Below are 27440 nucleotides of genomic sequence, written 5' to 3'. Positions count from 1 at the left end.
CCCCGCCATTTGGCCTCAATTCTTTAAATTACTCCCATGTGATACTAGTAACATCCCCTAGTGAATTTATGCCACGAAATAGTTTCTGCTGTGTAAATTTCCCAGTTATTTCATTCCCCCCATGAGTGGCCTTTTAATTGAGAGAGAGTAGTGAGTAACGTTTGCCCTCGTGTGGCCCCCTGCCTTATGCCTGTGTCCTCTATTTGCAGACAAATGCTGGGCCTGGCTGTGGTAGGAATTGGAAATCCTTTGAAGCTTGCAATCTTGATCTGTTACGCAATTTGCTAAACGCCATAGCTGAACTGCTCCCGCCACGTGTTCAGGTGGATTGAAAGGTGTTCCCCCCACCCCTCGTGTTCCTGGACCTCTGTAAATTCTGTAAATATAGTGCTTATAAAACTAGAGTCCAGCTTTTATGTAAATTTCTCCCTCTTCAGTAAGATCAGCCTTATGCCTGAGAAGTTTAGTTTTTTTCCTTTGTTCAAACCCCTCGTCCTCCAGTCAAGGCCTAAAATTTCAGAGTAATTGCATTTCTGGGAGGAGACGAGGTGGAATTTTGAATAATATATATATATATATATATATATATATATATATATATATATATATATATATATAAAGGTATAAGCCTCGAAGGAAAGATAAACAACAGAGTCTCTGCAAGTAGGACTACAGATGCCCTAAAAAGGAAACTCGACAGAAAACTCAAAAATCTTATTGATAGCAGTGATTGGACTCATTGTGCACGTCAAGATTGTGTTGTAAACCTATTAAGTAAACAAATAGTAAGTGAAAATGTTGTGAGTGCGCTTGGATATGGTTTATCTTTCTTTATAACGAGTCGTCCTTCTGCTTTAATGATTGCGTCATCCCTAAGTAAGTTTGAAAAATACTGTGATCTTCCTCAAAATCATGTTGACATAATTAAAGGAATTGTTTACGGAGCTGCCAATGTTAAGCATGAAAGTAACTTCCCTGCTCGCTATAAGAAAAGTTTGACTGATCTTAAAAAGGACAATACTATCCACATTACAAAGGCTAATAAGTCAAATAGTATAGTAATTTTAGATAAAGCTGACTACATATCACGTATGCAAGCCCTACTGGATGATGATGTGACTTATAAAAAACTAACTAAAAATCCACTTGATCAAGTCATAAAAACTTTAATAGTACAGTGAAAAAAAATCCTTAAAGTTAAAACAGAACTACTAGGCAAATTATCAGTCAAATTTCCTTCGCTACCTTACATGTACGGATTAGTCAAAACGCACAAAGAAAATAACCATATGTGGCCTATTATCAGTACTGTTGGCTCGATTTCATATAAACTTTCGAAATATATCACTAAGATCTTGTCCCCGTTACTTGGAACCATCTCCGATTCTCATATATATAAATCTCTCGATTTAGTTGATAAATTTAACAAAATTACTCTTTGCCCCACTGATAGATTCGTTAGTTTTGATGCATGTTCCCTTTTTACTAAAGTCCCTTTAGACTCTATTTTAGAATATCTTAGTAATGAACTAACTCAGTATGAATTACCTCTACTTGTAAGTCACATTATTTCACTCACTAGGTTGTGCATTTGTGATTGTAAGTTTATATTCAATGGTGAATTTTATCAACAAATATTTGGCATGGCAATGGGCAACCCTTTATCACCACTCCTCTCAAACTTGTACATGGAATTCTTTGAAAAACGCTACTTACCTAATATCATTTATATTCCTTTAAAGTGGTATGGATATGTTGATGATATTTTAGCTGTTATGCCTGATGGTATTGATGTAGATGATTTACTCTCTAAATTAAATAACCAGGTACCATCGATTAAGTTTACTTTAGAATTGGAAAAAGACAATTGCCTCCCTTTCTTAGATGTTTTGATACATAGCGAACCATTTCAATGTAAATTCAGTATTTATAGGAAACCAACCAACAACTTAACTTATGCTCGTTTCTATTCAGGCCACCATCTTAACATCAAAATGTAAATTTTTTTTCTTCTATGTTTTTACGAGCATTGCACATTGTCAGTCCCCTATATTTGGATCAAGAAATTGAATACATAAGAGAAAATAGGGAAAGATTTATGTTATCCTTCACATATATTAGATATTTGCTATAATAAAGCCCACAAAAAGTTTATAGTGTAACATAGAGAAAGAAAATTCTAAGAACATTCTCATTCTGCCTTATTTTAATGGATTTGAAACCATTAAATCATTGTTAAAAACCTTTAAGATCAACCTTGTTTTTTCCTATAATAACATACTAAAAGGAATGTTAATAAAAAATGGTCCCAGGGAAAGCAACAACATAATATATCAAATTCTATGTATGGACTGCCCCTCCTTTTATCTCGGACAGACGAGCAAGGGCTTAGAAGTAAGATTAAAATAGGATTAAAACAGCATAAATATTCTGTCAAAACTGGGCAAACATCTAATGCAATATTTATTCATTTAAGTGAAAACAACCACCGGATAATGGATTGGTAGTTCAGTAATTGCAAAATCAAAAGATGTCTTATCACGAAATCTTTTAGAATCTGCCATAATACAACTTACTTCCCATTGCAATTTTAATATTAGTCGTGGCCTGTTTTATTTAGACCTTGTATTTGTAACATGTTTAAGAATGACCTCAAATATATAATCATAGACTTAAATACAAATTAGTTGCCTTTGAGATATTTTCTTTGTATATGTATGTTCAATATGCTTTGTTAGTAAGTTTTTCTTTACCAAAGATCTGAATGTGGTCAACTGCCACCCTGTATAATCCTTTAATTGTCTTGTCCCTGTTTCTGAGCAGTTGGACTTAATATTTTTGTTCTTAAATTGTACCCATATTTATGCTTGTTTGGAAAGGTTACTCATTCTCCAGGTGTGTTGGATTCTAGGTACTAATCTCCTTATAATCCCTATCTGTCACCTACACGACCTTTCCTGTACTCTCAGATTCTCATGTAAGTCAGCTTGTCTGCTAAGTAAAGGATGTTGAGTCGAAAGATCTTGCAGAAACTCCGTTGTTTATCTTTCCTTCGTGGCTTATACAGTTATTTATGGATTTATCACGTTCCAAACTTTCGTGATTCAGATACACACACACACACACCACACACACACACACACACACACACACACACACACACACATATATATATATATATATATATATATATATATATATATATATATATATATATATATATATATATTGCTATTAGGATGTTTTTTTCATATACAGTTCTATTTCAACATTATGAGCCCATGACGTTTGACTTCATGTTAGACATAGTATTTGCTTGATAATGAATCATCACTACTTTCATTTATAGCCTACTTACCTAGATATTTTGTTGAAAATATGTATTTAAAGGAATCTGTGTATGTTCCAATTGTGAATTTGTGCTGTTTGACTTCTTTTAGTTAGTTTCTTCAGTAAGTAAAGCTAGAAGTGGAGTTGGCGCCAGTTGGAAATAATATATGCTTGATAATGCTGATCAATTATTTCACTTAGTTTGCTTACATTTATTCATAGCTTTTTTTACAGCTTATGTAAGCATAGTAAAATGAATGTATTTATATGTTAATTAATTTTATAGAGTAAAATACGTAAATAATAGAACTATCTTTGTTATTTCAACGACTTCCATAGGTTCTCTCTAATGGATAAACGTTGTCAACAGAGCCATTTCGAGTCTCTTACATACCGAGCGTGAGTCGTCTGTTGGCATATTTTGAGTCTTAATTAAACTTTATACAAAGATGGTGTCAACTGCAGATGGACCTAAAATGCGTGTCAACGGCGCTGTTCTCCAACAGTATTACGGACAGCCCGTAGTACTAATGGGCATGGTTGAAAAGGTGAGAAATTAAAGTAGACCTTGCTCATGGCCGAAGGGAGACTAGGTAGGTAGCCTATACCAAGTGCTTAAAGGGTTAGGTCAGTGCACGCACCCTTAATGAGGTTGGGTACCGGTCATTGTCTTAATTTCCACCCACTCCTAACCAATGATTCATAGCCTAGTGTAACTGCGAGGTTTTCCTGTTGCACCTTTCAAGCCTTTTTACGGTTTCCATTTTAGCGCGGAATGACCTCATAGCCTGGGCGGAAATCTTACTACCTAGGTGCCTAGGTATATTCTATTTTAACCTTTCCTAAAATGTTGAGACCTGACCAGACCCTACCTTCCGAGCCGCACTTTAGCTACTAGGGTAAAAAAACCACAGGGTACAGAGTGGACCATGTAGGGTAAAACACCATGGCAGGCCAAACAGGCCACCTACAATCAACGCTTGCCACCCTCCGAAAAAGTACATTATAACGCGTCCTGACACCGGAGATGGGCATCAGTCGCGACTTCTTGTTGGTGAGAAACGGAGCTAAAGACCTCTACTCTCCTTTCGAAGTAAGTATTTTCTCCAAAGTTAGAAATTAAGGCCAAATTTTAATTTTTATGCATGACACTTACCTGGCAGGTATATATATAGCTTATCCTCTTGACGCACTGGCAGAATTTCAAAACTCGCGGCAACCGCTAGTACACTGGTAGTTCAGGTGATGGCCACCCCGCTCCCGTGGCGCTGGTACTTGGAACTATTCCCGTTTTCCTCAGATTTTCTCTGCCAGCCGAACCGGCAACATCGTTGTTGGTTCTCTGTTAGAATTTCCTGCTCGTTATCTGACTTTTGGATATTGGTATCGTATTCACGAAGTTAGAGTGGCAATCGCATTTTGTTTGGTTTGGACCTTGTTTAGTATTTGTCTGATTCAGGAAGTATGTTTAGAGTTTGTGTGAAAGAAGGGTGTAAGGTGAGACTGCCGAAATCATCGGTAGATCCACATACTATTTGTAAGAAGTGTCGGGAGTTTGTATGTACGTGGGACAATAGGTGCAATGAATGTCAGTGTCTGAATGAGAAAGAGTGGAAGGCTCTTATGAAGTATGTGGAGAGATTAGAAAAAGATCGGGTTAGAAGATCTGTATCTAGGAGTGAAAGATCGGGATCTTCGAGTAAACCTTTGGATGAATCTTTGCATGTGTCTTCTCCAGCTCATTCACATGTAGATGTAGCACCTTCCCCCCAGGTTTCTCCTGCTCCAGTTTGCTGTATCTGAGGATACTACTGATCCACAAATAGTGAAAGTGTTCGCTGCCCTTGCGTCCATGGGAGACCAAATTAAACGATTAACAGACAAAGTGGAAGTGTTTGGTGACAGTGTTGTGGAGGGGGCGCCTGATCGTCTCTCTCGTGCTCCTAGACCGAGACCTCTGTCAAGCTCCCAGACCCAAGGGAGAAGGCATGTCGACAGTCGAAGGGAGGCGAGAGGGGTTGACTTGCGATCAGTCGTCCTTCAGTCAGTCCTGTTGTAAGTCCCAGGCTGCTGCAGTACGCCATAGAAAAGGCGATACTGGGAAGTGCCGTTATTCTTCGGATAGTTCAGCCTCGGGAAGGAGTAGGCGGTTCGCGGAAGTATCGCGTCCTCTCAAGAGGTCATACTTTCCGTCCTCTTCACAGGAGGAAAGGGCTTTCGACCAAGAAGGGTGGAGTAGCCCTGAGATTTTTTCATCGGAGGATGAAGAGATGATCCCTATCAAAAGGAAGAGGATTTCACGTCAGTTGGAAGTTCGCTCGCCTCTTCGTGTTAGCCCGGTGCGTCCTCGATCTCCTCATCATCAGGAGTCTCGTAAGGAGGCGGAAACGAAGGAGGTGCTGCGGGACATGCAGCAGAGATTGGCAGTGATTGTTCAATCATGGGAGAAGCCCGAACAACCTTCGGTTAGACGTAAGGACTCGTCTCTCCCGGTTAAGTCCTCCAAGAGGACGCAGGACGTACAACGCGATCCAGGACGCAGTGCGTCCCTTAAGAAGGACGAAGTACAGGACGCATACGTTCAGGAGGACGCAGGACGCAGGCGGCAGCAAGTCAAAACATTGTCTCGACAAGGAAGAGAGGAGTTTTATAGGGAGTCAGTGCCGCATTCGCTTTCTAAACAGGAGCTGCATAAGGACTCTGAATTGGAGAGTCAGCAGGATCTTGGTTTTCAAGATATTTCTTCGCAGGAGGAAGAATTTGCGGAGAGTGCGGAAGAGGACAAGACGGAAGCTCCTTCTTCGGACTACAGGAGGCTAACAGAGTGCCTTCTTTCTTTGTTTGAAGGAGATTTTCAACCTTCAGGCCCGCCATCGCCTTTGTCGCAATTTTCGAAGACGAAGACAGCCAAGAAATCGTCGTTTTTGAAAATGACTTTGTCCATTTCGGCCAAGAAAGCCCTTCAACGCGTAAATGAGTGGTTGAAGGAGAAGAAAGAGTCGGGGAAGACTTCTTTTGTATTTCCTCCGGCCAAGTTGGCTTCGAAGTCTGGTGTTTGGTATGCTACGGGGGAAAGTCTTGGCCTGGGAGTGCCTGCCTCCTCCCAGGGAGACTTTTCCAACATAGTGGATAGCTCCCGTAGACATGCTTTGCATTCAGCCAAAGTGTGGTGGACTTCGTCGGAGTTCGACCATTTACTCAAAGGTATCTTTAGGACCTTTGAGGTGTTTTAATTTTCTTGACTGGTCGTTGGGGGCCCTGGCTCGAACTTCGGAGATGGAAGAGTCGTCAGTATCCGAGTTGTCGAGAAGTATTATGTCCTGTATGGATAAAGCCTTGAGAGATGGAGCTAATGAATTGGCTTCAATTTTTACAGCAGGCGTCTTGAAGAAAAGACATCTCTTATGCTCGTTCGCTGCTAAAGGAGTGTCGAACGCGCAAAAGTCGGAGTTGATGTTCTCTCCTCTGTCAGGACAGCTCTTCCCGCAAGAGATCATTAAGGACATATCTCTCTCCCTCACTCAGAAGGCGACTCAAGATCTTCTTACGTCATCGGTAAGGAAGTATTTACCTTCTAAGGTCATGAATAAGACTACGAAGGATACGAAGACAGCACAGCAGCCCTTTCGGGGGTGGGAGGACTTTCGCTCGACCGAGCATTTAGAGGGAAAAGAGGTCCAACCAAAAGAGGGGCCAAAACTTCAACCAAACAATGAGTCAGAAGTCCTCCAGACTTGTGTGGGGGCCAGACTTTTAGACTTCTGGGAAGTCTGGCAAAGCAAAGGAGCGGATCCTTGGTCCGTAAAGGTAGCGAAGGAAGGGTACAAGATTCCCTTTCTCAAGAAACCACCTCTCGCTACAGCTCCGAGACGCCCTAGGGGTGGGCTCATTACATCGATTTAGAGAAGAGAGAGGCTCTTTGGCATCAGGTCGTCACCATGATAGAAAAGGGGGCAATAGAACCGGTTCTGGATCACGAATCCCCAGGGTTTTACAACCGTCTGTTTCTAGTACCGAAATCATCAGGAAGTTGGAGGCCGGTACTGGACGTAATCCCCCCCTCCTCCCCCCCCCCCCAGCTAAACTTGTTTCGTAGAAAAGAACCAAGTTTACGATGGAGACGAACGATTCAGTACTGGCAGCGGTACGACCAGGGGACTGGATGGTAACACTGGACCTTCAGGATGCGTACTTCCATATTCCAATTCATCCAAGGTCCAGGAAATATTTGAGATTCGTGATCCAGGGAAGGATATACAATTCAAAGCCCTGTGTTTCGGGCTGTGCACGGCGCCTCAAATTTTTACAAGAATGATGTCGAATGTGGCGAAGTGGCTTCATTTGGCAGGAGTCAGAGTCTCTCTCTACCTCGACGATTGGCTCATAAGAGCACAATCAAACAGCAATGTCTGGAGGACACGGACGTAACATTGGAATTAACTCAGCAAACTGGGTCTGATGGTGAACCTGGAAAAGTCACGATTGATCCCCTCTCAGGAACTAGTTTATTTGGGGATTCTGATATCCTCAGTGACTTTCGGGCTTTTCCGTCACCCGAAACGGCAGACCATGTGTATACGGAAAGTGCAAGAATTCCTAATGAAAGACCAATGCTCAGCGAGAGAGTGGATGAGCCTGCTGGGGACACTCTCTTCGTTAGAGCGGTTCATTTCACTAGGGAAGACTTCACATGATGGCCCTTACAGTTCTTTCTGAACGAAGTTCCTGGGCCAAGAAGATCGTCCAGAAATTCCTTCCGGTTTCCAATTACTTCGAAGATAAAGGAGGAACTAAAGTGGTGGCTAGTTCCGGAGAGGTTGTCAGAGGGTACGTCACTCCAGCAGAGGAACCCAGACCGGATATTATTTTCCGACGCGTCAGACTCAGGCTGGGGAGCGACGCTGGGCCCTCGGGAGGAGTCAGGCCTTTGGAGCGAAGAAGAAAAGGCATGGCACATAAACAGGAAGGAACTGATGGCGATCTTCTTGGCTATGAAAGCGTTCAGACCGTGGATCAGCGGCAAAGTGGTGCAGATCAACGCGGACAATACCACAGCTCTGGCATATATACGGAAACAAGGAGGAACCCACTCGTTGTCCCTTTGCAACCTGGCGAAGGAGATTCTTCTGTGGTCGCAGAGAGAAAACGTCACCCTGCTCACCAGGTTCATTCAGGGAGAGAAGAACGTCAGGGCGGATCTGTTGAGCAGGGACGGACAAGTGCTTTCCACGGAGTGGATGTTGCATCTTCAAGTATGCCAGAGACTGTGGAAGCTCTGGGGCACTCCAGTAGTGGATCTTTTCGCTACCGCAGCGACGAAGAGGTTACCGAACTATTGTTCTCCAATCCCGGACCCCTCTTGCAGTCGCAGTCGATGCCTTCCTACTAGATTGGACGGGTCTAGATGCGTACGCTTTTCCCCCGTTCAAGATTTTAGGAAAGGTAATGAAAAAATTCAGGGAAAGTCGAGGAACAAGGCTGACCCTGATAGCTCCATACTGGCCGGCCCAAACGTGGTTCACAGAGGTACTGGAATGGACAGTAGATTCTCCGAGAAGTCTACCCACGAGAGTAGATCTTCTCAAACAACCCCACTTCGACAGGGGGGGGTTCCACAAGAATGCACCCTCGCTCTGGGTCTGAACTGCGTTCAGACTATCGAAAGACTTGTCAGAGCGAGGGGGTTTTCTAGAGAAGCAGCGAAGGCAGTTGCAAGAGCACGAAGGCCATCGACTATCCAAAGTGTACCAGTCGAAAGTGTGGGAGAACTTCCGTAAATGGTGTAAGAATCGGAAGATTTCTTCATCCAGTACCTCTGTGACACAGATTGCAGATTTCCTGCTATACCTGAAGAAAGAACTAGGTTTGGCTAATCAGACGATTAGAGGCTATAAGTGTATGTTGTCTGCAGTGATTTAGACACAGAGGTTTAAACCTGTCCAATGACGCAGATCTTAGAGATCTCCTCAGATCGTTTGATACAAAGAAGGATCGACGGTGCAGAACCCCTTCTTGGAATTTGGATGTCGTTCTCAAATTCTTGGAGACGGATAAGTTCGAACCTATGGGCAGTGCGCCTTTGCGAGAGCTAACGAAGAAAACTATCTTCTTAGTAGCCTTAGCTACAGCTAAAAGGATTAGCGAGCTGCAAGCTATTGACAAGCAAATAGGATGGAAGCACAACAAAGCAGTTTGTTCTTTTCAACAGGAGTTCTTAGCAAAGAATGAGAATCCTTCGCATCCATGGCCAAGATCCATTTGAAGAATTGGAGGACTGGCTGATCTGGTAGGGTCAAGAACAAGAAAGGGTTTCTTTGCCCAGTAAGAGCCTTACGGTTTTACGTAGAAAGAACAAGAAGCATTAGGGGAACTTCATGTTCTCTGTGGTGCTCCGTTAAAGATCCTACTAGAACCTATGTCTAAAAACGCAATGGCTTCTTTGTAAGAGAAGTCATTAAAGATGCTCATTTGCTTTGTCAGGAGGAATGCTTTCGGTATAACATTAAAGTTAAAAGCTTCAATGAGGAGTGAGAGCAGTTAGCTACGTCCTTAGCATTCAGGAAAAATTTAGCCCTCAAGGACATTATAGATTCAACGTATTGGAGGACAAACTCTGTGTTTGCCTCTCATTACCTTAGAGACGTGAAGACAACTTTTGATAATTGTCAAACGTTAGGCCCGTATGTATCCTCAGGTACAGTACTGGGCAAAGGAGTTTTTCCCCCCATTAAACCTAATAAAATCATGCTAGGTTTTTATATTAATTAGGTTATAGTGTTTTTTATGGTTGTCTGAGAAGGTTAAGACAGCTCAGTCTGTTGGTTAGTGTTTATTATATGTGTGTGTGGTTCAGGTGACTAACTTTCCTAGCATGAATGCCCGTGGTAAATGAGGGCTAGGGTTCTCTGTCAACAAATTGGTCACGTCCAGTTGTCATGCCCTTATGGTTAGCTTTCTCAACAAACAGGTCACGTCCTAGTTGAGAGCTACTAAGGTTTAGCAGGCTAAGAGGCAGGACCTACGAAGTCAGCTACCTTAGCAGGTAAGGAACATAATACATAGTTCTAAAAATTTAGTTAATTTTTGAATTATGACGATGTTGCTGTCTATGGACCCACCTCCAAATGTGTCAATCAGCTATATATATACCTGCCAGGTAAGTGTCATGCATAAAAATGGTATTGTTATGATACAATAAAGTTTTATGCAATACTTACCTGCAGGTTATATATAATTAACCTTCCCACCCTCCTCCCCTCAGGAGACAGGGTTTCAGAGAAATCTGAGGAAAACGGGAATAGTTTCCAAGTACCAGCGCCACGGGAGCGGGGTGGCCATCACCTGAACTACCAGTGTACTAGCGGTTGCCGCGAGTTTTGAAATTCTGCCAGTGCGTCAAGAGGATAAGCTATATATATACCTGCCAGGTAAGTATGCATAAAACTTTATTGTATCATAACAATACCATATTTAAACAGAGGGTACTGAAAATGGCGTCCACAGCAGTGGAAATCTCACCAAAACGCTTTAGAAATTTTTACTTACAACTAAAAATGTTTCGAAGATTGACGCCATCTCGATGTTTACGGAGTCGCTTGTGTCAACAAACTTCCCATTTCCTGTGCTAAATCTGCACACCACTTGTACCCATAGACGCTGGGGCACTTTCATCACAACAATCGTAAACCCACCTCTTACCAGCACTTATTCGTACTTATTCAAGGGGACTACGGCATTCTTTGCGGCGTTTTGCGCTCTTCAATTGTTTATCAGTGTTGTCAATTGGTATGTGTTTACCCTCCAAACTAGGTATAAGACTTATACAAAACCGGGGAAATAAGTGAAATTAGCGTATCTATTTGTAGTATATATACATATTAGAGCAATTTTATCATTACTGCATTACTATGACAACTAGAATTCATCGAAACAGTTTGTAAATGCATCGGCGTATGTGTGACGCTCCACTAGATTGGCAACGATGAGCCATTTTTCCTCACGTCGTCTGCTTGTAAGTATACATCCGAAACATTTGTAATTTTTGGGGGTTAATTTGGTTGCAAAAAAGGGATAATGGACATGAATTAAATAAACATTTTGAAGTAGAGTTAAACTAAATATTGAGTAAAGTAAACCCCAAAAATTAAGGGAATAAAGCTTTGCATCTCATAATCAGTGTGTCGTCTGCTGCTCGTACTTTGTTTACGGAGTGAGTGCTTAGGAAACACGAACAGCAATGTGGTTCGAGTGCACTGTGGAGTGAATTAAGACCAAAATGTGTATAATTACAATCAAATAAGCACTGTGGAGTTTCAGTTGTGATGGCAGTAAGGATAAAACCACTGATTACAAGGTAAGAATGAATTCAGTTCCAACCATAACCCTGGGAATAACAAGTTTCATACTTTCACTAATATAGGCAACAAAATGTTGTTTTATTGTGCTGATTACAACTGCAATCTTGAGTAAGATCAATAAACGTTACATACATACGCTAACATTGTTCAAATGCGTGCTGGGAAGGCTGGGGAAAGATGGTGGCCGTCACTGATGAGAACCGTCCATGCAAAACGTAGCCGCCATATTGGATTTCAAAACTGCTTGAAAACATATTTTACGAAGAGCTCACATGCTTATTTTAGTTCGTATGGGGTGGGCTTTCATATATCAACAACATATGTTGACGAAACTTCAGTCTTTTAAATGGTATGCTTAGAGTTGGAATTGTATTCATGTTTCACCAATTAAATATCGAGTGAATAAGACCCGTCCACCGTGATGAGGGTTGGCCTGTCGTGATATTCTACCCTAATTTGAAAATATTCGTTATTGAAAAAGTAACTCGACTCTGACTCAAATTTAAGTAATTATTTTTCTGAATTAGAAAGTTCTTTTAAGTTCTGTATTAGGTATGACGTCACGACATCTTGACTTTCGTACCTATTGTAAATAATTGCTATACTCAACTGTCTTGCAGAACAGTTTACCAGTTATTCATGCAGATTGTTATCAGCTATTCATGTAATTGTTATAATCGTAATGCACATATATATCTTTATTATTTACTTTTTGGATATATGAAGATGTTTTACTGCCGGATTACCGCCCTAGTGTGACGCAATCGTTTTCTGTCCCTGGGCCTCTGTCTGTTTTCGCACCATAAGAAATTATGGGGCCGAATTTGCAATTACCAGAAAGTCATTAAAAGAGGAAAGTTAGCATTGAGGGGCATATGTTTTGACTGAGAAAAATACAAATTTATTCAATAGCTAGCTTGTAAAAAATACTTGGTTATAAAAACTTGATTGACAACTAAGCAGCATACCTACTATGGGTTTCAGCGACAGTGCAAGCATGTTTTTGGGCAATACCTATTTCTGTAACGAACACTCGTAACAGAACGAGATTTTGCTATAGTGCATTACACCCAGTGCCGTAATTTATAAGTATGTGAATCACTAATCGTAAAGAATACGACACTTGTCCTTGTACCAAGAGACAAAAGCTCCATTATGCAGAAATGGATATGAACAACGCGTAGAAAGCTCCACCTAACCCCCCCCCCCCAACCATTCCATCGCCACCCCTTTCCTTCTCTGTTCCTGTGCCTTCCTTTCTCTCTCTCTCTCTCTCTCTCTCTCTCTCTCTCTCTCTCTCTGTTGCCATTCGGTTTGTGTTGACCCTCCAAACTGGGTATAAGACTATACACAAAACGTTGAAATTGGTGAAATTAGGCTATGTATTGGAAGTATATATACATAAAATATTAAGCAATTTTATCATTATTGCATTACTATGACAACTAGAATTCATGGAAACAGTTTATAATAATGAAACGGCGTATGTGTGAAGCCTCCACTAATGTGGCAACGATGATTTTGCCATTCTTAGCATGCAAACATTAAAGGTTACATTTATTTCTGGCATACGGTTATTAAAGAAATTCAAAATACTAATATAGACTGAAATCAATGAAAAGTGCTAGCAAAAACAAAAAAGCAAAAAAAAAAAAAAAAAAAAAATAATGTAGCCTATATAAATTCACTTATCCGTAGTCGTTCCTCTATGCTCTTATCCGTAGTCGTTCCTCTATGGTTTTTGGCAGCCAACAAGAAGTCGCAACTGATGCCCATCTCCGATGTCAGGACGCGTTATAATGTACTTTTTTTGGGATTGTCCAAGCTGATCAAACATGGTCCACTCTGGACCCTACGGTTTTTTACCCTAACCATTTCCTGTGATAAATCCGCACACCACTTGCACCCACAGACGCTGGGGCACTTTCATCACAACAATCGGAACACGGTCCCTAACCGGCTTGTTTGTTAGTAAACAACTGTTTTGGTAGAAGACGATGATGAAGCGTACACTAGATAATTATTTAAATAAATAGTAAAACATCAATATTTTACATATTTATGATGATTAATTCGAAAATATTCGTTATTGAAAAAGTAACTCGATTCTGACTCAAATTTAAGTAATTATTTTTTGGAATTAGAATGTTCGTTCAAGTCCTGTATTATGACGTCACGACATCTTGGCTTTCGTACCTATTGTAAATAATTGCTTTACTCAACTTTCTTGCAGAACAGTTTACGCAGATTATCAGCTATTCTTCTTCTTCTTCTTCCCAGCTTGTTCCCATTTTTATATGGGGTCGCCGTTTCGGATGAGCCGTTTCCATCTATTTCTATCTTGTGCTTCTGCCTCATCAATTCCCTTCTCATTTAAGTCTCCTCTCACACAGTCCTTCCATCTCTTTCTTGGTCTCCCTCTTTTTCTTCTTCCTTGCACCTCCACCCCCATAGTATGTCTCCCAGCGTGGTCCTCATCTCTCCTCAACAGGTGTCCATACCATCTCAGCCTCCCCTCCTGCACTTTCTTTGATACTTCCACCACCTTAGTTGACCCCCTTATGTAGTCATTTCTGATCCTATCCACTCTTGTTACCCCAGACATCCACCTAAGCATTCTCATTTCTGCCACATCCATCTTCTTCTGCTCTGCTTTTCTCATGCTTGCTGTTTCCGTACCATACAGCATTGCTGTTCTTACCACCGTCTTGTGAAATTTTCCTTTTAACCTAAGCGGCACTCTTTTGTCACAAAGAACTCCTGAGCCGCTCTCCAGTTGTTACCAGCCTGCCTGTACCCGATGTTTTACTTCTTCTTCCCATACTCTTCCTCCCGCGTTAACAAAAGATCCCACCAAATACTTAAACTTATCAACTCTCCTTATTTGCTCTCCACCAAGCTGAATACTTTCTCTATCATCCCCCCCTCAGTGGTGGTACACATATATTCTGTCTTGATCTACTTATTCTCATTCCTCTGTCCTCCAGTACTTGTCTCCATCTTTCCAATTTCACTTCAGATCTTCCCTGCTCTCTGCAACACAGAACCCAATATCATCCGCATACAATATGTTCCATGGTACTGTCTCCCTTACTTCCTCTATTATAACATCCATCACTATGTTAAAGATAAATGGGCTCAGAGCCGACCCTGGTGTAATCCTACTCTCACCTCAAAACCTTCTGTCTCCCCAACACTGCTCCTCACTCTGGTAAATACATTCCGGTACATCTCTTGTATCAATCGCACATACTTCTCGGCACCATCTTCTCCCTCAGGCTCCTCCAAAAATACCTCCTTGTCTCGGGACTCGGTCATAAGCCTTTTCAAGGTCAATGAATACCATATGTAGGTCCCTTTGTCTTTCCTCGAATTTCTCCATTATTTGCCTCAGACAAAATATACCATCTGTTGTTCCCCTTCCCTTCATAAATCCCATCTGCTCTTTACCTATTTGTACTTCTTCTCTCAGTCTAGCATCTATCATCCTTTCCAGTATCTTCAAAGTGTGGGACATCAATTTAATGCCCCTATAATTACCACACTCTTGGACATCGCCTTTCCCTTTAAAAATTGGGATCAATATACTCCCCCCACTGCCACTCATTTGGTATCTTTCCTGTTCAAGGATCTTTATCATAAGATCGTACAGTATATCCACTCCTTCATCTCCTAATGCTTTCCATGCCTCCACTGGGATCATGTCTGGTCCGGTTGCCTTCCCATTCTTCATCTTCTTCAGTGCATTTAGTACCTCTTGCCTAGAAAACCTCATTACCATGCCAATGTTCACTTGCCCATCCTCTCTTATTAGTCTATTATTTTCTTCATTTTACAACTGTTCGAAATATTCTTTCCATCTCTTCACAATGTCTTCCTCCTTTCTAAGCACTACACCCTCTTGATCCTTTATTTGTTTGATATGTGTTATATCTTTGGTGCTCTTATTTCTAGCCTTTGATAGCTTGATCATCTTCTTTAATCCTTCCTTTGTCCCCAGCTCATTATACACATCATCATACGACTTTGCTTTAGCTTGGGCTACCACCTTTTTCACCACCTTGTTTTTCTCTCTCGATTATAACAATTACATGAATAGATTATCAGCTATTCATGTAATTGTTATAATCGTAATGTGCATATATATCTATTATTTACTTTTTGGATAAATACAATACATCAAGTGGCTTCTTCCCGAGAGGAGGGAGTGGCACAAAGGAGGGTGCAGCCTTCTTGACTGTTCTACAAGTCAGGCATTAGGATGTTATACCCACACCCTTCTTCATGGCCTTAGCAAGTGCTGACCCGATGACAGCTAGGTGGATATGTGGGCAGTAGGCCGGGTGTAATCAAATATAATTCAAGTGCTGTACTACTCACTTACGGCATCCACTTTGGCTGACTGTACCTTAGTGAAAACAGTGATTATGAAATGGCCTATCGGTTAAGGTATTTGAGGCAAATAGCTGTGGGTGTATAACTGCCTTGGAAGTTGTTCTATAATAATGAATAGATGTTTAGGACCAGGCCTAGCCTAAACTAACCCAGCCTATTGTGGGTCAAGTTTTGATAGTTAAGCCTTGCATTATTTGGTTGGACTGGCAAATGACTTTACCAAAACAGAAAGTACTACTACTGCAATATCCTAAACTTAACCAGTATAAGTGACAGTTTGCCTGCCAAGCCTGGCTAACTTTGTTTCAAAAGTTGCTTGACAGAAATATTACGATCATTTAGGTAGCTTAGGTTAACTTACTGTACTGAAGTGCTGGTTTTTTGTTTTATAGCTTTACAATAACTTTGGAATGTTTACATGGGCCGCCTTTGTACTTGATAAAGGTAGGTTAGGGTTTTGTATGGACATGCATGCTTGGACATTGATTATAGTTTTATTATAGTATATATATATTATAGTATATATATATATATATTTATATATATAATATATATATATATATATATATATATATATACGTATATATATATATATATATATATATATATATATATATATAATATATATATATATATATATACCTTGATTATTCCTTATTATGTACCAAACATTGTCTCCCAGTGTCACGTTAACTATGAGCATTGTTGTCTGTGTCTGCATAGGCTATATAACACACACTACAATAATAAGTAGGTAGAGAAAAGATGGTATTTTAGTATTTGAGTTGTAGTCCCACCCCTTGTTGCTGAAGTCAGAAGATGAAGGGCAAAAATAAAGCCATACCTTTTTGCTCTGTTTATTAGCTTAGCTACATTGAAGAAGGCATGTAGTAGAGTATACATATAATAAACTCATAACAAACATGTGAGCATTGGAGCTCAATACACAATAAGGAATCATATCTTACATAGAATTTACAGGATCTAAGTCTGTGTCAGACTCGACATTAATACAATAATAATTATTTACACATAACTTTTAAGCATGATGCAGTACTGAGCAATAGCTTTGAACTGAGTGTTCTACTAACAACATTATATAACATTTTGTTCATGAAACTTACCTGACAGATATATATATAGCTGTATTTTCTGAAGTCCGACAGAATTTCAAAACTCGCGGCACACGCAGTGGGCGGCCAGGTGGTAGTACCCATTCCCGCCGCTGGGAGGCGGATATCAGGAACCATTCCCATTTTCTATTCATATTTTTTCTGTCGCCGGTGCTGTAAACAACTGTTTGCAGTACCTCCGCCTAGGATTTTTGGATTTACTCGTATTTAAGTATCTGGATTGTCTTTTGGTTATTGATTCTGGATTGTTGGATTGGCATACGCAATAGTGAAGGCGCGTATCCTTAAGGACTGTTTTTCGTCCTCCGAGGTATCCTCCCCACGCAAGGGGTGGAGCGCTCGGAGAGACTCGTGTCCTCTGAAAAGGACTTTTCGTAGTGAAGACGCTTCACGTCCTATCTCTCCAGTTTCTTTGCGCTCTTCTCCGGATGCGTATGACGCCTTTCCACCTCAGAAGAGAGGTAGGATGTCATCCGGTGATGACGCTGAGATGCGCTACAGTCGCTCTTTGAAGAAGCAGGTAGCTGTACCTGTGAGAAGGAAGGAGGCGTCCCCTCGCCCCTCGTCTTCTCGCAGGCTCAGTCCTGCTCCTTCTGTTGGCTCTTCGCCTACGAAGAACATCCTTTTGTCCCTTCAGGACCAGTTATCTTCTTTGATGGCTCAGAGGACTCGCCCAGCAGCAGTTGAGCCTAAGCGGAGGAAGGACGTCAGGCTGCCTGTCAAGAGGACGAAGCAGTCTCCTTCTCCTTCTCCGCGTTCGTCTCTTTCTCCGAATGCGTCTCCTTCGGTTCATCGCCGATCTCGTTCTCCTGGTAGGAAAGCGGGTCGTCAGGACGTTTTCGTACCCTCTCGACGTCATGGGCAGGCTGCTCGACGAGACGCTCAGGACGCTTCGGAGGACGCTGAGCAGGAAGAGGACATGCAGCAGGACGCTCAGAGTGACGTGTCTCCTTATAAGGAGTTCGTTAGCGTTCGGAAAGACGCGTTAACCTCGAATTCTGTTCGCTCGTGTAAGAAGCGTAAGGACGCTTCGGTTGGAAGTAAGGCAGTCTCGGTCGTCGCTAAGGACGCTCAGCGCCGTCAAGATGCTCTGCCTCCTTCGAGCAGTAAGGATCGTCGTAAGGACGTTAGCTTGGATGAGGCTTCTGCTTCTAAGCAGCGGGGGTCTTTGATCAAGGCCAGACCTGCTGGACGTACGCCCTCTCCGGAGGGGCGGTCTCCTATTCCTCTTAGGGAAGAAGGAGAGTTGAGTAGTCTGGCGGACTCGATTGAAGAGGAACCTTCTTCTGTTTCGTCCGTCTCGGACTACAAGGTTCTTGTGCGGCTGTTGCGCTCGTCTTTCGGGGACAAGTTTCAGCCTGCAGCTCCCAGGTCTCCTCCCTCGCAGTTTTCGTCTTCCAAGTCGTGTAAGACCCCGGAGTTCGTGGAAATGAAGACTTCGCTGTCCACCAAGAGGGCCTTCAAGAAACTCCAAGACTGGATGGATCGAAGGAAGGATCAGGGCAAGTCAACTTTCGCCCTTCCTCCCTCTAGACTCAGTGGTAAAGGGGGCGTTTGGTACGAGACCAAGGGAGACGTGGGTGTGAAGATCCCTTCGTCAGCTCAAGGGGACTTCTCTAGTTTAGTAGATTCCCAGAGGAGGTCCCTTTTATCCACAGCCAAGGTGTCTTGGACTCCTACGGAAACGGACCATCACTTAAAAGGACTGCTACGGACTCTCGAAGTCTTCAACTTTTTGGACTGGTGCTTGGGAGTTCTAGATCTGCAATCTAGAAGCCCGGACTTGCTCAGTTTGGGGGAGCTGTCCAGCGTGCTATTGTGCATGGACAAGGCCATCAGGGATGGTTCGGAAGAGCTAGTTTCTCACTTCGGAACGGCATTCCTTAAGAAGAGAGCTCTGCTGTGTAACTTCACCGCTAGATCGGTTACACCCGCTCAGAAAGCGGAACTGCTCTTTTCACCTCTTTCGAACCATCTCTTCCCCCAGACTTTGGTCAAGGACCTGGCAAGTAGCTTGCAGGAAAAAGCTACGCAGGACCTCTTAGCTCAGTCCTCGAGACGTCCAGCAGTTCCTTCCACGTCCTCATTTGTACGACCTCCTAAGAAGGTTAAACCCTTTCGTGGAGCTCCTCCCTCGAGAGCAGCTCCTCGAGGGAGAGGGCTTTCAAGAGGAAGAGCTTCCTTCAAGCCCAAGACATCGAAATAAAGATTATGTCCTTCAGACACCAGTCGGAGCCAGACAAGTTTTTTGCGGGAGCATGGAGAGAGAGAGATACGGACCCTTGGTCCCTCAAGATCGTGGAGCAGGGTTACAAGATCCCCTTTTTGGATCCTCCTCCTCTATCCATGACTCCCAGAGACCTTTCTCCGTCATATCAGGGAGAGAAAAAACGGATTCTGTTCGATCTATTAGATCAAATGATCGAAAAAAGAGCGGTGGAGCAGGTCGTGGACCTGGGGTCACCAGGATTTTACAACAGGATTTTCCTGGTACCGAAGCAGTCGTCGGGTTGGCGTCCAGTCCTAGACGTAAGCAGGCTCAATCTTTTTGTAGAAAAGATCAAATTCAAAATGGAGACGCCTCAGTCTGTTCTAGGAGCCTTGAGACCGGGCGACTGGATGGTGTCCTTAGACCTGCAGGACGCATACTTTCACGTTCCAATCCACCCTCTTTCAAGAAAATATCTAAGATTCATTTTAGGCAACAAAGTCTGGCAGTTCAAAGCCCTTTGTTTTGGCTCGAGCACGGCTCCGATGATTTTTACCGTCATCATGAAGAATGTGGCGAGGTGGTTACACTCTTCAGGGATAAGAGTTTCCCTATACCTCGACGATTGGCTTGTCAGAGCGTCGTCGAAGGAGAAATGTCTGAAGGACCTTCAGTTAACATTAGCCTTAGCAAAGTCCCTGGGACTTCTTGTCAACCTTGAAAAGTCACATCTGACCCCGACACAGTCCATCGTGTATCTGGGGATTCAGATGGATTCAGTGGCTTTTCGGGCGTTTCCGTCCCAGGAACGTCAGCGGCTAGGCTTAGAGAAAGTCTCAGCCTTCTTGGGGATTATTATTAATAGGGGTTAGTTTTTCCAGACCTCTGAGTCTCAAGTAGACTCTTCTCGGGCTGGTTCTCAGGGATCAATCCTGAGAAAAAAAAAATAATAATAATAATTAGACTTTATTTGAGAAACCCGTCTTATTTAAAAAATTTATGATTTTATTAATTGAAAAATCCCTGCTTTCCGCAAGAATATTTTTCATTTCCGAACTCCGTAGATAAATAGATCTTTCCTGGGTCCAATTTGGGCACTCAACAAGCAAATGCTGTACTGTCATGGGTGTTTGACAACTGTTACATTTCACTGGGTCAGCATGTGGTGTTGACATCAAGTGACCATGTGAGAATCTTGTGTGTCCTATACGTAGCCTTGCTAGGATCACCTCCTTGCTCTTTCCTCCTGTGAGGAGTTCTCCATGCATAGACTCAGTTTTATATTTTTAAGTTTATTTGTCGTTGGCACCGAGGCCCATTCTTCTTTCCAATCCTGGTAAATTAATGTTTTAACTGATATTACCCAGTCTGACACTGGGGCATATGAAATTGTTGGAGGGATAGTGCAGGCTAATTTGGCAGCAGAGTCTGCATATTCATTTCCTTTTATTCCCACGTGTGTTGGGATCCAACATATTTCCATTGATATTCCTGATTGGAGGAGTTGATGAATTTTTATTTGAATTTCCTGTACTATTTGGTTTCCTGGTTTATACTGTCTTATTGCATCTATAGCACTACGTGAGTCACTGAAAATAACAGAGACACTTGCTTTTGCCTCAGATATCATATCTAGGGCCATCTGTATGGCTGTGACTTCAGCAGTAAATACTGATAATATTGAAGGTAGGCTTTTTTTAGTTAACATTTTTTGAATATGCAGATGCTCCTACTCCAACATTATTTTTTGGAGCCGTCTGTATATATCATAAATTTGTTGCCTTTTCTTCTAATGTGCTCCAAAGCATGTTGGCGGTACATTTCCGCCGTACTTGTCATTTGTTTTTTGAGTAGGTAAGACAGGGAGGTACATATCTTTACTCTATTTAAAATCCATGGTGGTGGCAATTCCATTGGTGGGTGAAAAAATTGGATTCATATTATGTATGTTCATTATGTATCTAGCTCTTTTTGGGAAAGAGCTAGTACTATTAACTGCTGTTACTTGATTACAGTTTTTTGGAAGCAGTAAGTTGCAGGAGACGATCCCGCTTGCATTGAAAGAACCTCTTTGTATTGTTATTAAATTACGGTGATGTTTTAAGGCAAAACACCTGCCTCCACCAAAAGTGATTTGTTGGGGGACGATCGGAAAGCTCCTGTGCACAATCGCACGCCTTCATGGTGCACTGCATCGAGAGATTTTAATGCAGATTCTGAGGCGGATGAATATATTGGACAGCAGTAATCTATTATGGATAAGACTGTTGCCTTATATATCATTAATAAAATGTCTCGCTTTGCTCCCCAATTAGTGTGTGATAACTTTTTTAATATGGCAAGGGCTTTGATGCCCTTGGCTTTAATGTTTTAGTTGATGTGCTCTTTCCATTTAAATGTTGATCAAATATTACTCCTAGATACATGATTTTTGTACAAAATTGTATTTCAGTGCTATAAAGATGCAGTTTGATTGTTTGGTTCTTCATCCACCTTTTGTCTTTGTAGAAGACGATTGCTTTTGTTTTATCAGTTGAAAATTTAAATCCAACTGAATTTGCCCAACTACATATATTTGAAATGGCAGTACTGAGAACTCTCTGAGCATGTCTCAAATTACTACTCGTATAGTAAATGACAAAGTCATCAACATATAAACTGTTTTTTACACCACTTGGTAAATTTATAGTAATGTCATTGATTGCTAAAGCAAACAATGTACAGCTCAAGACACTACCTTGATGGGATTCCTTCTTCCAGTTTATAGGTTGCTGAGTAGGAATTTTCTACTCTTACTTTGAAAAGTTCTGTTTTGTTAAAAGAAGTTCTTAAATAAAATGATTGGTGAAGGTGGCCTCTTAGTTCCCTTGGAGTGGAGTTTTTTGCATGATGTTATGTTTCCATGTTTGTATCGTATGCTTTTTCTATATCAAAAAATATAGCTACTGTTAATTTCTTTTGTTCAAAAGCCTTTTTTGATATGATCTTCTAAATGTGTTAAGGGATCTAGGGTTGATCTGCCAGCTATTGAACCAGATTGTGTTGGTGTTAAAATGGATTCTTTGGTTATTACATACGTTAATCATGCATTAACCATTTTTTCTAAGATTTTACATAGGCAACTTGTTAGAGATATCGGTCTATAATTGGATGGATTACTTGCATCCTTTCCTGGTTTGTTTATTGGAATAATTATGGCATGTTTCCATTTATCAGGAAAAGACACGTTTTAGCCAGATACTATTGGAAAATTTTAATAAATATGATTTAGCTATAGGAGCTAATTTTTCTATCATTTCAAATGATATTTTATCATATCCTGGTGCAGAGGGATGACAGAGTTGATGGCATTATCTAGTTCATCCATGTTAAAAATATAGTTATATTCCAGGTCTTCAAGAGTTTCAAAATTGAGTATTATATTTTCTTTTTGTTTTCTGATACTTTGTTGAAAATGTGTATCTAGGCTGGAGTAAGCACTGATGTTTTCAAAAGTGTTTCCCAATTTATGTTTGATATTTCATAAGTATCATGGTATATTTTTCCATTTAAATGTATTGCACTTCTTGTTTTCCATTGATTTTCCTTATCTTTTGCCAGATATCCCTTGTGGATGTGTTTGAAGATATGTTTGAGACATATTCCTTCCATGATGCGATTTTTTCAGCTATTACCGTTTTTCTAAATTTGGCTGTATATTTGTTATATAGGTGGTTTAATGTGGTTAATTGTTATGTTTGTTATAACTATTTTGTTTAATATGTTTATACTATAGGCAGTTTTGTTGAGTGATTTAAGGCGAGTTTTGAGTCTGTTTGAGTTGCGACTCAATATATGTTTTATTTTACTTAATGTTGTTAATGTTGGATTCCACCATGGGACAGGGGATTTTGTGGAATGTGTTTTGGTTTTTTGGAATACTTTTATCTGCAGCATTTATTATGAAGTTTGAGAAGGATTCACATGTAGTATTGTGATCTTCATTATGTGGGAATGGTGGTATGTTTCGTGTTATAGGAAATATTTATCCCAGTTTAGCTTTTTTGGATATTTATATCTTGTAGGTGGCAATATTTTGACCATTACTTAAGTAGTTCAGAATGATTGGGAAATGGTCACTTGTGTATGATCGTCTAGGACGTTCCATTCAAATTTCTCCACTACATCATTTGAACATAATGAAATGTCAATTGAAGAAAAGGTTAGGTGTGTATTTGAAAAATATGTTGGAACTTCACTTTCATTGAGACAATACAGGTTGTGTTTCATTATAGTATCTCTATGTTGATTCCGGATGTGTCAGTGGGGTTATTAATATCCCATAATGGATTATGTGCATTAAAATCTCCTACTATAAGTAGTGGTTCCTGTATACTTTAGCTAATAAGTTCAGAAAAATCACTGAAATTTGCATTGAAATTTGGTTGGTTATATAAATTACAAATAGTAATTTTACTTTTCATACAATGAACTTACCTGTCAGATATATACATAGCTAAGACTCCGTCGTCCCCGACAGAAATTCAAATTTCGCGCCACTCGCTACCGGTAGGTCAGGTGATCTACCTGCCTGCCCTGGGCGGCAGGACTAGGAACCATTCCCGTTTTCTATCATATTTTCCTCTGTCGGCGTGGTATCAACATTGTTGTTACTACCTCCTGACTGGAATTCGCTTTTCAAGACTTTATTGATCATCTTTATGGATTTCTTGGTGACGTACTGGATCGTTGTTTTGGCATTCGCTACTGTGGACTGGATTTGGACTTGCTTTGATTTTTCTAATAGAATGTCCTGATTCAAGTGTTAGTGTGAGAGTGTGTGTGATGTAGGCTGCAAGGTGAGGATACCGAAGGCTTCGGTTGATCCTCACACTGTATCGTAAATGTAGGGGGTTTGACTGTTCTTTGGCTAACACCTGTATTGAGTGTGAAAAGTTGGATGCTAATGAATGGAAGACTCTAACTTCTTACTTGAAGAAGTTAGAGAGGGATAGGATTAGACGGGCTGCACAAAAGAGTGTGAGTACAAGGCCTATTGAGCCTTTTTCTGAGTCTAACTCTCCTTTTGTTAATGAATATGATTCTCCCTATGTATCTGAATCCTCACAGGCTTTGCATTCGGATTCGGCTTCTGAAATCGCCAATCTGAAGGCTACTCTTCGTAAAATGAAGACAAAGATGGCGGCCATGCAAGGTAAGGCTAGTGATTGTGAATTACAAAGTGAAGTGAGTGTTCCCAGATGCTCCCAGGCCTAGACCTCTTCCAAACTCACATACCCAGAGGAGTAGGAAAGTCGAAAGTCGTACGGAGGTTGTGGGGAATCCCCAACGGTCAGGCGTCCCTTCAGCAGGTTCTGTTTCGTTACAGTCTGCTCAGGACCGCTCAAATAGAAGCGTCCTACGAGATTGTTTCTCGTCGTCCGGTTTCTCCTTCACCTAAACGAGGGTGGAAGGACTCGGATCTTTCTAGGCCACTGAAAAGGCATTGGAAAGAGCGCGTGTTCGACTCGAGCCCGGAGCGCTTCTCGGAGGAAGCTCCTTCTTCTATCAAGAAGGCTAAGCTGGTTTCGACGCCTCCTAGAGCTGTATTTGATGATCGCACTCCGAGTTCTCCTGCTTCTTCTATTGAAGAGGACGCTGGGGTGGCTTCCAAGAGGATTTTGCTTGCAGTTCAAGAGCAGATTTGCTCTTTGGTTGGAGTTCTTTCAAGGGATCCCCCTCGCAAGAAGGACGCTAGACTTCCTATTAAGAAGTCTCGTCTTCTTTCTCCAGCCAGACGTGAAGCGTCCGCCAGACATGGGACGTCTTCCAGGCACGAAGAGTCGTACAAACGTCAGGATCTATCCGAGCGAGTTGCTCGAGATCGGATACGCTCAGGCCTGAGACGCCAGCCAGGCGCGAGGCGCCAGTTAGGCGTGAGGATTCAGCCAAGCGCGAGCGCCAGCCAAGCGCGAGGATTCATCCAGGCGCGAGGAGTTGCGTGAGGCGCCAGACAAGCGCGAGACGTCAGCCAGGCGAGGCGAGAGGTGCCAGCCAGGCTACACAGCTCCAGCCAAGCGTGAAGCGCGAGGCGGCCAGCCAAGCGCGAGGAGCTGTTCAGGCACGAGAAGTCAAGCAGACGCGAGACGTCTTTTAGACGTGAGAGAGAGTCGGTTTTCACTCTATGAGCCCCTCTCCTAGTAGGAGTTTGTCACCAGTAGAGAGAGAACGGGATGAAGATCCTCTCGTTTTTCAGGCCGATTTCCCACAAGGTGGAGAAGGAGATTTCGGAAGAAGAGGGTGACCGGGAGAGAAGGAGTCTCGAACTATAAAGTTCTAACTGACCTTCTTTTACGAGAATACGTGATTCTTTACTCCTGCCGCTCCTCCTTCGCCTCGATCCACTGTTTTTCGAGTGCGATGTGCCTAGTCTTCGTCGGTCTTGAAGATGAGACCTACGATCTCTATGAAGAGAGCGCTTCGGTCCTTAGACAAATGGATGTTGTCTAAGAAGGATCTGGGCAGGACCACCTTCTGTATGCCTCCAGCCATACTTTCTGGCAAGAGAGGTTTCTGGTACCGAACTGGGAGAACATGGGCCTTTCTCTTCCAGCGGCAGCCGAAGCGGACTTTTCAACCTGGTTGACTCGTCAAGGAGACACGCTTTGAATGGAGCTCGCGTGTCTTGGGCTATTTCGGAGACGGATCATCTCCTCAAGGGACTCTTCCATATTTTGGAAGTGTTTAATTTCCTAGACTGGTCCCTTGGGGTGATGTCTAAGAAAGCTCATGACTCGGATGGTCTTGACCCCGAAGTCATTCTCAAGTATTCTTGCTTGTATTGACAAGGCGGTACAGACGGATCGGGAGAAATCTCCTCTCTTTTCGGAGCAGTACTCCTTAAGAAGAGGAGTATTTTTAGTTCATTCCTAACCAAGGCTGCGGTTTCTCCCTCACAGAGAGCAGCCCTGGTTTTCGCGTCCCATGTCTGACTTCCTGTTTCCTTCTCAGTTAGTGAAGGACATTTCTCGATCACTGACTGAGAAGGCGACTCAGGATCTTCTCCTGCAAACTGCAAGGAAGAAGAGACCTCTTGTTTCTGTTGACAAGAAAGGACCGACTTCTACGGTTCAGCCCTTTCGAGGAGGGCCTCTCTCCAGAGCTACCTCTAAGAGAAGAGGTCTTGAGAGGAGAGGTAAGGCTCCTTCCCGTCCCTGTTAAGAAAGGGAAGTGAGACAAGACAGCCTCCAAACACCAGTGGGGGCCAGGCTTCTCGAATTTGCAGACGCCTGGTCACTCATAAACTCAGACGCCTCTTCCATGTCCATAATCAGGAAGGGATATCTTATCCCCTTCCAAGACAGTCCTCCACTAACGACCATTCCGCGGGAACTGTCAGCCAGATACAGGGACCCTGTACTGAGGATACTCTTCGTCTGATGGTGAATCAAATGTGGGACAAAAGAGCTATAGAACTGGTTCTAGAGCAAAATCTCCGGGGTTTTACAATCGGCTTTTCCTGGTTGCGAAAGCCTCGGGGGGGCTGGAGACCAGTTCTAGATGTCAGCGCTCTGAACAAGTTCGTTCGAAAGGAAAAGTTTCTCTATGGAGACTTCGGCCTCAGTCCTTGCGGCGTTACGTCAAGGAGAATTGGATGGTGTCGCTGGATCTCCAGGACGCCTATTTTTCATGTCCCGATTCACCCTTCGTCGAAGAAGTACCTCCGTTTCATGACGGGGGGAAGGATCTTTCAGTTCAGGGCCTTGTGTTTCGGCCTATCCACAGCTCCTCAGGTCTTCACAAGCCTGATGAAGAATGTGGCGAGGTTTCTTCACCTGAAAGGCGTCAACATCTCTCTATATTTGGACGATTGGCTCATCAGGGCCAGAACAGAAGACCAGTGTTTGGAGGACCTTTCTTTGACCCTAGACCTGCTAAACGGCGTTGGGAGATACTCGTGAACCTCGATAAGTCCACAGCTGATTCCCAGACAGAACGTTGGTCTATCTGGGGATTCAGATGGATTCTCGGGGTTTC

The 27440-nt window shown here is 42.2% G+C and overlaps 1 protein-coding gene across 1 annotated transcript in view; it reads left to right on the top strand.

Moving 5' to 3' along the window:
- The first annotated feature begins 3684 nt into the window (after window positions 1–3684).
- The window catches only part of LOC135221636 (replication protein A 14 kDa subunit-like), a 58912-nt gene continuing 35156 nt past the window's right edge, over window positions 3685–27440 (top strand). Inside the window, exon 1 of the mRNA XM_064259313.1 lies at window positions 3685–3878. Within this exon, the coding sequence (XP_064115383.1) occupies window positions 3780–3878 (99 nt within the window). The 5' untranslated portion in view covers window positions 3685–3779. The remainder of the gene's footprint in view (window positions 3879–27440) is intronic.

This window comes from Macrobrachium nipponense, chromosome 3 (genome assembly GCF_015104395.2).
Source record: "Macrobrachium nipponense isolate FS-2020 chromosome 3, ASM1510439v2, whole genome shotgun sequence".
Taxonomy (NCBI): domain Eukaryota; kingdom Metazoa; phylum Arthropoda; class Malacostraca; order Decapoda; family Palaemonidae; genus Macrobrachium; species Macrobrachium nipponense.
This window is presented reverse-complemented; position numbering and strand designations above follow the sequence as displayed.